This window comes from Martes martes (assembly GCF_963455335.1).
Source record: "Martes martes genome assembly, chromosome: 4".
NCBI lineage: Eukaryota > Metazoa > Chordata > Mammalia > Carnivora > Mustelidae > Martes > Martes martes.
In genome coordinates, this window is record NC_137891.1 from 155,408,734 (window position 1) to 155,424,102 (window position 15,369).

General features: G+C 46.8%; 1 protein-coding gene across 1 annotated transcript in view; it reads right to left on the reverse strand.

Moving 5' to 3' along the window:
* RAD54L (RAD54 like) overlaps nt 1-15,131 on the reverse strand; it is a 30,283-nt gene extending 15,152 nt beyond the window's left edge. The window contains exons 1-8 of the mRNA XM_080800944.1: nt 14,534-15,131; nt 14,347-14,433; nt 12,769-12,888; nt 4,568-4,628; nt 3,739-3,874; nt 3,229-3,298; nt 2,838-3,126; nt 2,491-2,615 (exon numbers count right to left, since the gene is read on the reverse strand). Of these exons, the coding sequence (XP_080657070.1) occupies nt 2,491-2,615; nt 2,838-3,126; nt 3,229-3,298; nt 3,739-3,874; nt 4,568-4,628; nt 12,769-12,888; nt 14,347-14,433; nt 14,534-14,560 (915 nt within the window). The 5' untranslated portion in view covers nt 14,561-15,131. The remainder of the gene's footprint in view (nt 1-2,490; nt 2,616-2,837; nt 3,127-3,228; nt 3,299-3,738; nt 3,875-4,567; nt 4,629-12,768; nt 12,889-14,346; nt 14,434-14,533) is intronic.
* Between the last annotated feature and the right edge of the window lie 238 nt (nt 15,132-15,369).

Below are 15,369 nucleotides of genomic sequence, written 5' to 3' on the forward strand. Positions count from 1 at the left end.
GTTCTCCACTTACCCTTTTTAAAAACAAAAAATGAGGGTGCCTGGGTGGCTCAGTGGGTTAAGCCGCTGCCTTCGGCTCAGGTCATGATCTCAGAGTCCTGGGATCGAGTCCCGCATCGGGCTCTCTGCTCAGCAGAGAGCCTGCTTCTCTCTCTCCTTCTCTCTCTGCCTCTTTGTCTACTGTGATCTCTCTCTGTCAAATAAATAAATAAAATATTTAAAAAAAAAAAAAAAAAAAATGATACCACAATTAAATGCCACTTTTCTCTCTGAAAGATGAGCCCTGAGTAGTATTCTTGCTTTTTATGCATCTTGCCAGCATGTTTCTTCTGACTTGCTGTGTGTTCTAGATCTTATAAAGGAACGTATGTGGGTCTGGATAAGGCACACAGGGCCACTCCTCCCATACCTAAGCCACACTTCCTACACCAAGTTTTGGATTATATCCAAGACTATAAGGGTTAAGAGCCAGGTCTTAAAATCTCAGGCCTGGATTCAAGTCCCAGCTCACTATGTCCTGGCAGGGAGCAACTGGGCAAGTAATCACACTTCTCCTAACCTCTAAAACTGAGATCAGGTGACAACAATGTCAATCCCTCGCCTATTCAAGCGCTTTACAAAATACTTCCGTAGATCTCTCTTGATCTGGATTGTGTCCCTTTCAGGTAGACCTGTGCCATCCACTCACTACAGAAGTAACTGAGTTTCTGAGCAGTCTCACCTGCACAGTATACTTACAAGTGGCAGAGCCAAGGCTGACCCTAAGTCTTCTACTTTGCCCTAACTCAGATTACTGTAAGGATCAAAGATTTTGTACACAGAGTTATTATGCAGCACTTCTGTGTGCCAGCAAGAAGCATCAGCTAGGAGGGAGCACAGTGGGTGCTGGGAGCGTGAAAGTCTGGGGCGGCATCTTCTCTTTCCAGGGTCTGAATAAGACAGACTGACAAACTCCTCCTACAGTAGGCCGACCATCTTTCAGGACTGGCTTCCTCATGTCTCTGACAATTGACAAATTGCTGACAAAAAAAAGGTAGATGAGTAAAAAGGAGGGCCAGGATGCTGCAGTGTGGCCCAAGAAGCAGCCTGCCCTCTGCCTGCAGAGTCAGCTTGGAAAACAGGACGGAATGAAAAAGGAAAGAAACACTGCAGAGCAGAAGAAAATCTAGATGGGCCAGGGCCCTGAGTTTTTTGGGTTATCACACATATAACCCACCTCAACCTGCTAAATCCTTTACTCCTACCAGAAGGAACAGCCCATCAAAGTGTCACAGGTCGGTACCCATGCCTGACAATGATGGACTCTTTATTAAGGACAAAAGCCCAACTGGGAAAGAAATCATAACTAGCAAGGATGGCATCCCAAAAGTAAGCCTTTCTTCTCTGCAACCTCCCCAAAGTCTATCAGATACTGAGCTAATCTGTAGTTCCCAGAACACAGTCAAGCTTGCCAATCAGTTGACAAATGGGACCAAGTCTTTCAGCCATCTCTGCACTAAAGCCCCAGGGGTGTGCAAAGTGGCCTTCACTCTTCCCAAGAGGTGCAAACAATGGTAGCAGCCTCAGGGCAGCCAAGCACCCTGAAAACCTGGAAAATTCTTTATACTGGGAAGTTCCCAGCCACCCTCATTCCTTTCTAGGTAGTAGCATCTCTACCACCACTCATGCATAGTGGTAGAAAAGGCTAACGGTAACCATTACCCCATTTCCCTTTGTCCCAGAGAGTCAACACAGACTACTCTAAGGTGTATGGACTGTCCATGTTGGGCTTTCCTACCTCTGTGTTTCTGTTCACTTGTATCCCCCCACACTACAACAAAAGAAGTCTTATGACAATTACCAGTCTAATGACATACTAGGCACTGTGATAAAAGCTTTCCTTCCTTCACCTCATTTACTCCTCACAATAATCCCATGAAACAAGTATGATTAACCCACTTTACTGACTCAGAAACAGAGGCTCAGGTGGTTAAATAACTTGTCCAAGATCATTTTACTGGTAAGCAGAAGAGCCAGAATTTGAATAAAAGTCTCTGACTCCAGAACCTATTCTGCTAAACACTGTACTGTGTCTCCCCAGCCATCCAAATCCCTCTCGTCCTTCAAAATCTTTCCTTGGTCTAAGAATACTGTCTGGCAAGCAGCCCACAGTACCTCACCCTCCTTGCAGGTCTAAGCACTGCTTAATCCCTATTGGCAGGTTGGTGTCAAAGGCTCTCCCTCTCACTTGCATCCTCTAAGGCAACAAGTTCTGTCCTTAATATTCCCCAGTGACTGGGGCACCTGGGTGGCTCAGTCAGTTGGGTGTCTGCCCTTCCCTGCCCCCTGACTCATCTCATTAATGCTCTCTCTCTCTCTTAAATGAATAAATAAAATCTAAAAAAAAAAAAAAAAAATTCCCCAGTGACTGACATAGCCCTTGGATGGCAGTTCTTAGTGAGGAGATTTCAATACTTTCTTATACCACTCAGACTGCTGAGAGTCAAGTACCTCATCACATATGACCAGTCCAACACTCCCTTTCTGGAGAACTCCAACATGAAGGCGGAACGTCTCATAGGAAATGATGAGGATGGGAGAAGGCACTCGGGCTCCACGCTGGTTCATGAATACTTCTACAGCAGGAAACACATCAAGGGAAAAAAATCTTAGACTATCTTAAAGAAAAAAAGTTTGACAGTTCTTTAATGTAGCCCGGAAAGGACTACTTCCACTATTTTGCATGGGAATTCTCTTCCACCCCCTCATTACCCTCAGCCTGCTGGCCATCAGGGAGCACACACACAAGAAAGGAGCGAGTTGTATGAAGAGCGCGGCCAACCGTTAAGGCTCCATACCCAGCTTTTGGTCTATCTCTTCCTTAGAGCCTCCGTCAATGGCCAGAGGTTGGATCCTCCCTCCAAGCCATTTCCCAACTTCATTGTACCAGTTCTTCACTAGGCTGGAGGGTGACACCACCACTGCCTTGTCAATTTCTGGTTTGCACTCTGGACTCTGGCGCAAAAGCGTCCACATCAGCGTGATGCACTGCAGTGTCTTGCCCAGGCCCATCTCGTCAGCCATGATGCAGCCGTGGCTGCCCGGGATGCGCCGACTGGTGACACACTCCCACAGGAACTTCACTCCCTGGGGAATAACAGCACTCAGACCACTTCGGCATCCACACTGCTGCTGCCCCAGGGGTGGCAGCCTCCAAGCCCATATGTCTTGCTCCCCAGCCCCCTTTACCTCTCTCTGATGAGGCCGCAAGACCTTACTGAGGACAGGATCAACAACCACATGGACCGGGAGTTTTTCCCTGAGGAAACACAGCAAAGAAAACATGGAGCTCAGACAAGTGCAAGGGTATGCCCCCAGGAAGTTGTGTCCTGCTGACCCAGAGGCCACAGAGGCAGCTGCCTAGGAGGGCCTTTGTGACCTGATAATCAAACCATAGCACATTTTGCTCCACAAGTTAGAAAGTGAGGAGAGGGTTCCCTATGTCATCAATTCCTCCTCCTCCCCTGAGCAAGCTTGGCAGGAAGGTTGAGGAACCTCCATCAACTAGATATGTCCACAAGCTCTTCCCCACACACTCTCCTTCTTTACCTACCCACTCTCTGGATGGTGGAGCAGCAGTCATGCCCACACTCTGAAAACATGCCAGTCCCACAGGAAAAAAAATCACACCAAAATGCCCTCTGCCCTTCCAGGTATATGCACTTAACAGACCTATTCAAGAAATATCAATGTACATACTTGTCAAGCTTCAGCTGGTCATGGGCGCTCAGTGGGGGAGGCTCGTACAAAACCAAGGCACCTTCTTCCAAGGGGTCATGGAGGGCCCGGCGGACCCCAGCCCTTTTGAGGCCCAATGCCCGAAAGCCCAGAGGACCTAGAAACCAACAATCTGTCATCTAAGTATCTATATCAAAGAGATCAGCAGGCTCAGATCAAAGGCCTATCCTTCACATAACCTTTCCCAAGCTTGCATATCACCTACTCTCTTCCAGAATCTCTCCAAACCCAGCTGCATACTTCTATCTGACCATTATCCCAGTCTGCCTTAGATCAGGGTTCTTCCCATTTACCTCTCCCATTTAACTATAAACTTCTGGAGGGCTAGGTCTTGTTCATCTCAAGTCAATCCTAGAAAGGTCTAGAACCCAAAGGGACCCTTCAAGACACAGAGCTCTTGAGAGTTGGTCTCCTCCCACCCCTGCCCCAGTTTTAGCACAATGTTATGTCCTACGCAGAGCCCAGGCTTCATGCAGTCTGAGTGAATTCAGTAGCATCTCATTTCTAAGGTTGACTGTCTGAGGCCATCAGCCACCTGGGTCCACCAGGAGCTGTCCAAGCAATGGCATATCTCCCACAAGGTGAGGGGCCATTAGTCATGGCAGGCCTTGCTGAAGCTATCAAACACAGCCTTCATGCAGGCCCCTAGAGTGTCACCCCACACCACCACCACCGGCCTGGCATCTTCAATTCCAAGGTAAGCATGTATTAACAAAAGCAGAGGTATTAAATTATTCAGATACATTCATACATGACTGATTAAAAAAAATAGGAAAGTCTCCATTTTTACCTTGATAATTTGGAATGGGGATTTTAAAAGGCTTTGACAAAATGCTTCGAATAAAGGCTTCCTAAAAAGAAGGAGAAGAAACAGGGATTCAGAACTGATTAAAGATGTTAGGGGATAATATTTTTTACAAATGCAGTCTAAAATGCCTATTTAGGGGCACCTGGGTGGCTTAGTCAGTTGAGCGTCTGACTCTTGGCTTTGGTCAGGTCTTGATCTCGGGGTCGTGGATTGAGTCCCATATTGGGTTCCATGTTCAGTGGAGAATCTGCTCGAGATTCTCTCCCTCTCCCCCCACCACTCGCACACGCTTTCTTGCTTTCTAAAATAAATAAATCTTTTTTTTTTCTTTCAAGATTTTATTTATCTATTTGACAGAGAGAGACAGCCAGAGAGGGAACAGAAGCAGGGAGAGGGAGGGAGAAGCGGATTCCTGCCAAGCGGGGAGCCCCATGCTGAGCTTGATCCCAGGACCCCGGGACCATGACCTGAGCCGAAGGCAGATGCTTAACAACTGAGCCACCCAGCACCCCTAAAATAAATAAATCTTCAAAAAAATATTTAAAATAACAACATGCCTATTTAACGATAATACACTCAGAGCATTATATTTTGATTACATCTTACTCAGATGCATCTAGAACATAAGGAGAGGTGCTCCATATTAGGTTATTAGGTTTTATACCACAGCTTTCACCTTTGAGGCTTTACATAAGATTCTACAAATACTCAGAGACAGCAGAGTGCCATTAGCAAGTGCCCAGCCTCAGTCATCAGCCACAAGGCTTAAACCTATTTGTTCACAAAAGGTCACGCCAACAAGGACAATTATCTATTCCCTAGGCTACAAAACCTTAAGAAAGCATCACAAACTTACCCAAACCCAGTACTAACAGAGAACTCCAATATTTGGATTCAACCACTCACCTACAGGACTACATCTTCCCAAACACTGCTTCCCTCACATTGCTTCTGTCACATCGATGCTGCCTACTACATCTAATTTCCCCATCGGCCACCTTGGGAACTAACCAGACCTTCAAAAAGTAGTGGTAGTAGCACTAATAGTAACAGTATTAGTAAATAATATTAACAGCAATAAAAATGACAACAGGAACGATGACTAACAGTGCACACCGGATGCAGAGCTAAGCACTCACAAGATGCCTGCACTCAGGCTGCCATTGAGTCCTCACCACCAGCACTCTGAGGTCCTGGTATCTCCATTTTTTAGATGGGCATATTGAGACTGAGTGGTTAAGTCACTTTCCCAAGTCACAGGGCCATCATGACAGGTGCAGGACTTCCCTCATTCCAAGACCTCTACTTGTAACCGGTGGGCAGTACGGCCTCCTAATCCAATCTGTTTGACGATAGCCATATGGATTAGCCCAGAGTCAGCAGCTTCACATCAGAAGGTGTGAGAGAGGGAACAACATGACAAAGAGGACATGAGCGGGCAAACAAATCACCAAAATAAACAAGTGGGACAAGGGTGACAAGAAGCAAACATACATAGCTCTTAGAGAAGGGTGGCCTTGGTGCCTCCACCTCAGAGCCTACAGGAAGCCTCTGTGCCAACACCTCAGCCTGGAACCAGCACTGGGGGTGGGGCTGGGCCAGAAGAGCAGCCCGAGGGGGTTCACAGCGCCAGCTCCAGGGCGAACTCTGACAACTCCCAACACTCCCAACAAAGTCCTGGTCTTCAGGTCTATGTAATCCCTGAGCTCTCTGGGGAATTACAATGGCCTGTGAACAAAACAGGAGCTGAAGCCTGAGAAAATAAGAACAGAAACCCTAAAGGTAATTTTAATGGGAATACATTAGTGGAAAAAGAAATAATGAAAAATACTCCCCTCAAGCAAAAAGGCAGTTTATGAGGGAAAAAAGCAAACCTGTCTTGCCCTGAAATTTTTACTTTTATTCTATAAAGATTATAAAGATTATAAATTTCTATAAAGATTATAAATTTCTAGAAACTCAGTGTACTTTAAATAGGAAAAACATAATGAATATATTTGACAATCCACCAGAAGGTAGGGAAAAAAATGTGGAGAACTGAACTTCAACACACTAAACCACATGATGGGGGGATTTGGAGAAAGGCCCAAATTCTTTGTTTATTTGCATATTTCTTTGCAGCTGAATAAAATCTTGTACTATTTTTAATTACCATGATTATTATAATTATGAATAGCAATGATAAGGAAAAACTTGTATATGAACAATGCTAACACAAAGCCATCTAAGTCAAAAGAGAAGAAAAGGATGGGGTGCGTGGGTGGCTGCTGGGTGAGCATCTGACTCCTGATTTCAGCTCAGGTGGTGATCTCAGGATCTTGGGGTCAAGCCCCCAGCACCGTATTGGGCTCCTTACTCAGCAGACAGTCTGCTTTTCTCCCTCTGTCCCTCCCCCAGCTCTCAAAGGCATGCACTCTGCCTCTCATAAATAAATAAATGAGAGAGAGGGAAAGGAAGGAGATGGATTCTAATTTCCTTTCTAATTTGGCTTCAATTCTAAATCTGAAATATGGGGCGCCTCGTGGCTCGGTGGGTTAAGGCTTCTGCCTTCGGCTCCGCGGTCATGATCCCAGGGTCCTGGGATCGAGCCCCGCATCGGGCTCTCCGCTCATCGGGAAGCCTTCTTCCTCCTCTCCCTGTCTCTCTGCCTACTTGTGATCTGCTAAACCTGAAATATTATTTTCAGGTATTTGTTTTGTTTTGTTTTTAAAGATTTTTTTTGTTTATTTGACAGACAGAGAGCACAAGTAGGCAGAGAGGCAGGCAGAAAGAGACGAGGAAGCAGGCTCCCCGCTGAGCAGACAGACAGATGCAGGGCTCTATCACAGGACTCTGGGATCATGACCCTAGCTGAAGGCAGAGGCTTTAACCCACTGAGCCACCCAGGTGCCCCTGTTTTGTTTTGTTTTTTAAGTAATCTCTACACCCAACATGGGGCTTGAACCTATAACCCCGAGATCAAGATTCTTATGCTCCACTGAGCCAGCCAGCTGCCCCCCAAAACTGAAATATTACTTTCAAAACTGTCAATACAGATGGCTAGATTTGAGGTTCTGAGTAGCCAAGAATTTATGCTCCAGATTTAAAAAGCAAGACTTTGAACTGCAAGCTTGTGTAACCAGTGTGGGAGAATGTGAGCATCCCTGGCCAAAACAAAGCCTGTAAGACATGCAATGACCAATCTCTGGGAATCTGGTCTTATAAGACTGGCAGAGGCAGGGGAGAGAGCATGCGCTCACTTTAGTTACTGCAAATTCATACCATCCCTTCCTTCTGGTAGAAGACGGTCAGAGCATCCCTCCTCCCCACCAAGGTCAAAGCTTCCCTCTTCCAGAGATTCACTCTATCAGTTCCACCTGAACTCTCCTACATCTCAACCTTTCCCTCTCTACTAGCTCTCTCTCACCAGCATTTAAAACATACTTAACTATTTTTAAAAACAAAAATTCCTTTGGGGCGCTTGGGTAGCTCAGTCAGTTAAGTATCTGACTCTTGACTTCAGTTCAGATCATGAGTCTCAGGGTCCTGGGATCAAGCGCCATGTGTGTGTATTGAGGGGGTGTGGGGGGTGGCCTATGCTCAGCAGGGAGTCTGCTTGAGATTCTCTCGCCCTCTCTACCCCTCACCCCATGCACACTCTCTAATTAAAAAAAAAAAAAAATTCCTTTGACCTCTTATCTCCTCCACTTCAAACTTCTAGAGTGTCTGTCTCCCCTTTCTAATCTTCCACTCCTCTGAAATGACTCTAGCCAAAATCACCAATGGCCTACATGACCTTAATTCCAGTAGACATGTTTCTATCCTCATCTGGCTAGACACAGCTGGCCAATCTTTCCTCTGAAATATTCTCTGCCTTCGACTACCATGATGCCACTTTCAAACTATTCCACCTCTTTAGGACCTCATGCTCAGTCCCCTGAGGAGCTCTTCTTTCTCTGCTTAACTCCCTTAAAGTAAGTGTTCCTCAGAGCCCTGAGGAACATTTACACCTCACTTGCACTCAGTTCCTCTGACTGCGCCTCACTTGCACTCAGTTCCTCTGACTGCGCTCAATGACACTGTGCTCACTGACACTCCAATACACTTTGGAGGGGTCAAATATCATCTCTATGCTAAGGAGTCCAAATATATTTCCAGCCCCTACTTCCTCCTTGGCTCCACACCTACCATATTTGCAACCATCCCCAAGCCCAGTCCTACAGGACTGCAGACTCTTCACCCTTACGGCTAAGTGCTCTTATTCCCAGGGCTGCGTATATGATTTTGGAGGGTCTGAGGCACTTTTGTCTTTACGGTCCCCTCTATCTAGGACACTGCCCACTCTCTCCACCTGGCTGACTTCCCCTATCCTTGAGGACTCAATCTAATCAGCATGTTCACCACCCTCCAGAATGTTAGACCCCCTTTTGTATACTCGCACTGCACTTACACTTATGACATATAACTTACATAGGACATCTTAAATGAATCCTAAATAAAGAGTCCCATAGAATCACACACCTTTTTTTTTTTTAAAGATTTATTTATTTGTGAGAGAGAGAACACAAGCAGGGGGAGAGGCAGAGGGACAGGGAGAAGCAGGCTCCCCACTGAGCACAAAGCCTGATACGGAGCTCGATCCCAGGACCCTAGGATCCTAGGATCGTGACCTGAGCCAAAGGCAGACGCTTAAACTGAGCCACCCAGGTGCCCTTACACACTTTTTTAAAAAAGATTTATTTATTTGAGGGGCCCCTGAGTGGCTCAGTGGGTTAAAGCCTCTGCCTTCGGCTCAGTTCATGATCCCAGAGTCCTGGGATTGAGTCCCACATTGGGCTCTCTGCTCAGTGGGGAGCCTGCTCCGCCTCCCACCCCCACCTGCCTCTCTCCCTACTTGGGATCTCTGTCAAATAAATAAAATCTTTTTTAAAAAATTATTTGAGAGCTAGAGCATGTGTGCAGGGGGAGGGGCAGACAGAGAATGAATCTCAAACAGACTTCATTGAGCACAGAGATTGATCTCACCACCCTGAGACCATGACCTGAGCCTAAACCAAGAGTTAGACGCTTAACAGACTAGCCACCCAAGTGCCCATTTTTTAAGGCTCAGTAAACAATTAAACAGTGTATTACTTAGTGAATTATGTATATATAGTTCAACTATTACAAAGGGATGATAAAGATAATTCAGGACAGTGGTTACCTGTCAAGATGGGAAAAGGGATTATAACTTCGGTGATGTTCTAGTGCAGGATGGTGGGTTCACGGGTGTTTATTCTGTGTTTTCTATCTCACATGTTATATACATATTCCTTTGTATTTATCAAGTATTATGTAAAAATGTTTTAAAATGTTTGGTAAGGGCCGCTTGCCTGCCTCAGTGGGTTTAGCATCTGCTTTCAGAACAGGTCATGATCCTGGGGTCCTGGGATCAAGCCCCACACTGGGCTCCCTGCTCAGCAGAAAGCCTGCGTCTCCTTCTGCCTGCAACTCCCCCTGCTTATGTGTGCACTCTCTTGCACACCGCTGAATAAACAAATCTTAAAAAAAAAAAAAAATTACAGGGGCGCCTGTGTAGCTCAGTGGGTTAAGCTTCTGCCTTCGGCTCAGGTCATTGAGCCCCGCATCAGGCTTTCTGCTCAGTGGGGAGCCTGCTTCCCCCTCTCTCTGCCTGCCTCTCTGCCTACTTGTGAGCTCTCTCTCTCTCTCTCTGTCAAATAAATAAATAAAAGTCTTAAAAAATAGATAAATAAAAATGAAAATAATAATAAAAAAGTACATTTTAGGGGCACCTGGGTGGCTCAGTGGGTTAAAGCCTCTGCCTTCAGCTCAGGTCATGATCTCAGGGTCCTGGGATAGAGCCCCACGTTGGGCTCTCTGCTCAGCAAGGAGCCTGCTTCCCACCCCTCCTCTGCCTGCCCCTCTGCCTACTTGGGATCTCTGTCTGTCAAATAAATAAATAAAATGTTAAAAAAAAAAAAGTAAATTTTAAATAAGCAAATAAATAAATATACAAAATGTTTGCTGAATGCACATATAACTAATGCCCATTACATATTCCTATCACCTTATTGCCATTTTTCCTTCAAAATGTCCCTGTAAAGTAAAAACAAGACTCCTGTGTCTCCCTGACTCCGCCATGATACTTGACAACAGATGTGTGGCGTTTCCACACACAAGCAATTATTGAGCACCACCTGAGTATCTCACAACTTAATTCTAACATTACCTACCTGAAGATAGCACCAGATGCCACAGGTTAGGGGCTCAGTCCCATGGGACTGCCTACCCCCACCACCTCAGCCGTCAATCCCAAATCCAGGTTGCTCCCCGTGCTTGGGACCAACAGGCTATAAATTGGAGGGTCCCAACCCCCTCCTGGCATTCAATTAATTTTCTAGAGCAGCTCACAGAACTCAGGAAAGGTTTACTTACTAGATTACCAATTTATCACAAAGGCTACTAAAGGATATGTAGAGCCAGATGAAGAGATACATAGAGCGAGGTCTAGAAGAGTCCTGAGCACAGGAGAGTCTGTCCCTGTGGAGTTTGGGGTATGCCTCTTCCTCGTGGATGAATTCTTATTCACCAGCTCAAAAGCTCTCCAAACCCTGACCTTTTGGAGTTTTATGGAGGCTTCAATACATAGGCACAATTGATTAAACACTGGCCCCTGGTAGGTTGGTTTCCCTGGCAACCAGCCACCAAGGTTAGTTGCTTTACAAATGAATCTCATTAACATAAACTCAGGTGTGGTTAAAAGGGGTTTTTAATAAATAGTAAAAGACACCTTTACTGCTTTATCACTTAAGAAGTTCCAAAGGTGGGGCACCTGGGTAGCTCAGTCAGTTAAGTGGTCTGTCTTGCGCTCAGGTCATGATCCAGCTTTAAAAAGCAAGACTTTGGGGGCACCTGGGTGGCTCAGTGGCTTAAGCCTCTGCTTTCAGCTCAGGTCATGATCTCAGGGTCCTAGGATCAAGCCCCACATAGGGCTCTCTGCTCGGCAGGGAGCCTGCTTTCCCTTCTATCTCTGCCTGCCCCTCTGCCTACTTGTGATCTCTCTTTCTGTGTCAAATAAATAAATAAAACCTTAAAAAAAAAAAGCAAGACTTTGAACTGCAAGCTTGTGCAACTAGTGTGGGAGAATGTGAGCATCCCTGGCCAAAAACATGAGGACACAGCCTACAAGACTTGCAATGACCTGCCTCCAGGAATCTGGTCTGATAAGACTGGCAGAGGCAGGGGAGAGAGCATGCTCTCACTTTATTTAGTTACTGCAAATTCATACCATCCCTTCCTTCTGACAGAAGAGGGAGAGCATCCCTCCTCCCTACCAAGGTCAAAGCTTCCCTCTTCCAGAGATTTACTATCAGTAAATTCTTAGGAGCGTTTGGGTGGCTCAGTTAAGCATCTGCCTTCAGCTCAGGTCATTCCAGGGTCCTGGGATAGAGCTCTGCATTGCCCTGCATGGGGTTCCCTGCTCAGCAGGGAGTCTGCTTCTCTCTACCCCTTCCCCTAGCTCGTTTGCGCACACAGGCTCTCACTCTCAAATAAAATCTTTTAAAAAAACACACACCAAAACAAAGAAAGAAAGAAAGAAATTCCAAAGGTTTTTGGAGCTCAGTGTCAGAGCTCAATACCACTGTCCTCAGAAAGTTTGGTGGAAAAAGCTTTGGTGAAGCTAAGCAGATGTGACTACTCTGTAATTCTGGGCAAACCACTTAACCCCTTGGAGACTCAGCTTTCACATCTTAAAAAAAATGAGTTGCATGAGATAACGCATAGAACATGCTGTAGGATTACACTGGATTTTACTAGAGGAAACATGTGGAAGTTGTAGCACTTTGATACTTCTTAAAGCCGTATGCTAAGTGAGAGACTGAACTGGCATAAGGATCCTAGTTTCAACACCCTACCACAGCCTTCCCTTTCCTATACCCTCATGTCCTCAGGAATCTGAGCCACCTGAGATATGGTGCCCAAATAACTATAGACAACAGAGACTCCAAGCCAGGCACACCTCCTGAAGGAAACAGGCCAGGCCCTTAAGGCTGTAGGCAGACCCCAAGCCTCCACCAAAGTCTGACCACTGGCTACTCTGTAGAACACTGAGGGAGTCTTCAGCAGAAGCCTCCCTAGACAAAACAAGAAAGGTGCCTCCATAGGGCACACACATTCACCAGCAGGTTGCAATTCTGACTTACGTGTTGACTACTATCCAGACAAGGTGGTCGACTGGTTAGTTGAATCAAAGGTTTCCGAAAAGGAGACAGGAAACACTCCTGGCTCTGAGTCCCATTGCTGGATTTCCGTTTCTTGGGAGTCTAGAAGAGTATTGGGGAAGGTGAGTCAAGTCTGGAAGACCACGGAGTTCACCACAATGGCAACTAATATTTAAAATGCTTATTAAGGGGCGCCTGGGAGGCTCAGTGGGTTAAGCCTCTGCGTTCGGCTCAGGTCATGACCTCAGGGTCCTGGAATCGAGCCCCACATCAGGCTCTCTGCGCAGCGGGGAGCCTGCTTCCCCCTTTCTCTCTGCCTGCCCCTCTGCCTGCTTGTGATCTCTGTCAAATAAGTAAATTAAAAAATCTTTAAAAAAAATAAATAAAAATAAAATGCTTATTAAATGCTGGGCACTGTGGTAAACTCTTCACATATATTATTGCGTATCATCTTCACAGCAGTCCTATGATAAATGTTTATTATTATACTTATTTAGCAGGTGAGAAAACTGGAAGCTAATGAGGTTACAGACCTTGTCTGATCTGAAGAGGGGCACTGGATGAGGGGAATAAAGTGAGCCACACCATGGCAGGGAGGTCACTAGCACTGAAACCATTTTCAGAAGCAAAGAGCACCATTTATGACCCAGCTGCACCAAGTGCTGCCCCAAGTTCAAGTCTGAGATCCTTGTAAGTAGCAAGAGGCAGCCTTGTCCCTCACAGGAAGAGGAACCCCCTACACACCAGCAGCATTGCAACTACAGAGCAAGACCCCACAGAACCACAGGCAAGCTTGTAGCAGCTTGCCAAGGTATTTGAAGTGTCAGTGATCCTACAAGACACACCTGAAACAAACACCAGCCCCTTTATCTCTCACATACAGCCCCTGCCCAAAATTGCCTTCCAGACCTTCTTTAGTGAATCCCTTCCTCCAAAGTTCCAGTGCCCAAGCCCTTACTTCTTGAACTGCTCTTTCTCTCTTAAGTATATGCTGTATTACCCTATTGGTTTTTGTATACATAGGTCCTACCCACAGTAAGCCCCAGAAAGCCTTAAAAGCAGGGAACAGAGCACAGGATGCAATCCAAAGTCAAACATACTGCACTTGAGTATGAGCAGGGACTAGAAGGGCATCCCTCCTCTAATTTAGGCCCAAGTAAGCTCAGGGCCCTAAGGCAGGCCCTACATACTCTACTGTTTTGTCATACTGGGCAAAGGACAAAGAGCAAAAGAACAGGCAGCTAGTTGCTATTGGGGAGCCATTTTTTCCCCCAAGGGAGCCAAAAGGCCGCTCTTTTACTTTGGAATATGCTTCTCTACCAGAAAAATTAAGGCTATATTAACTTCTAGTAGGCACCTTGAGGACAAAGTTTTAGTTTTTGTTTTTATCCTGTTCAATGCCTGACACATAGTAAGCATTAAGTAAAAGTTTACTGAAAGAGTTTTCTGGAAGTGACCAGGTTCATTCCATATAACCCCAGAAACCAAGTCCAAGACTCCCTTCTGCCCAAACAGTCCTCCACCCTACTTGTCCTGTCCCCTGGAGGGCAGGGTACTCACCACTGTCCCAGGCTGCCAGTCTTCATCATCACCAGATCTGCCTTCTGGTTTTCTCTTGGCCAGCTGGCTAGGAGCTAAGCTCTTCCTCTGTAAGGGGAAAATGGAAACAGCACTTCCAGAGACCCCACGGCCTGAACCCAGACGCCGAGACACAGGGCTACCCAGTCTCCCTTAGGCCCATACTTACCATCCTGGGCTCAGGAGCATAAAACATCAAGTACCCATCAGCCAAAGATCAAAGGCACCCAGCAGTTGAGAACGCAGAACCACTGTTGCTGTATTATTGAAAGCATGTGCTAATTAAAGAGGGAGGATGGATGGAGGGAAAGGCTGGAGTTTGGGCCCAAACTGTGAGAGTGTTGGTCGCCAGTTAGTCGAGGCCGAAGAGCAGGCCAAAGAGGAAGTAGCCAAGCAAAGGTGAGTAAAGCTCTGGGATGGGGGAGGGGGCGGGGGAGAGGAAGATGGAGTACCAGACTGGGGAGAGTGGAGTCGGGATAATGATCCCAGGTGGACGTGAAGGCAAGGGGTCGTTGCGGCTGGGGGGTGGGGAAGAAATCACAGGGCAGGGGAGAGGGGCCGGGGTGAAAATCCCAGTCGTGGGGAGGGGAGATGCCCAAACCGAAGGGGTTTTTCCCGGGTCTGGAGCGCGGAAGCCAGGCCCGGACTCGGGGAGGTCGAGCAGGGGTCCAGGCAGGACAAGTAAAAGACCTGGGCTTGGGAAAAGAATACCAGGAAGAGCTGGAAAGAACAGCAGAAGTGAATCCCAACCCTAGCACTCCCGCTTCAGCCTTCCTCTTCCCAAAACGCGCGTTAACAGCCGCCAGGAGTCTCCGGACCTGCCAGGCCCAGTGAATCGAACCTCCCGCGGTGCTACCGCCCGCACCGCCCATTGGCTGCGTTCGATGCGTTCGGCGCTCGCGACCCCAGGAAGGGGGCGGGCCTAGTGCTCCAGTCACTGCGGAGCCGGGGCGCCGAAGAAGGGGCTAAACGGACAGGCTAGGAGGTGGGACTTAGGGAGATGGG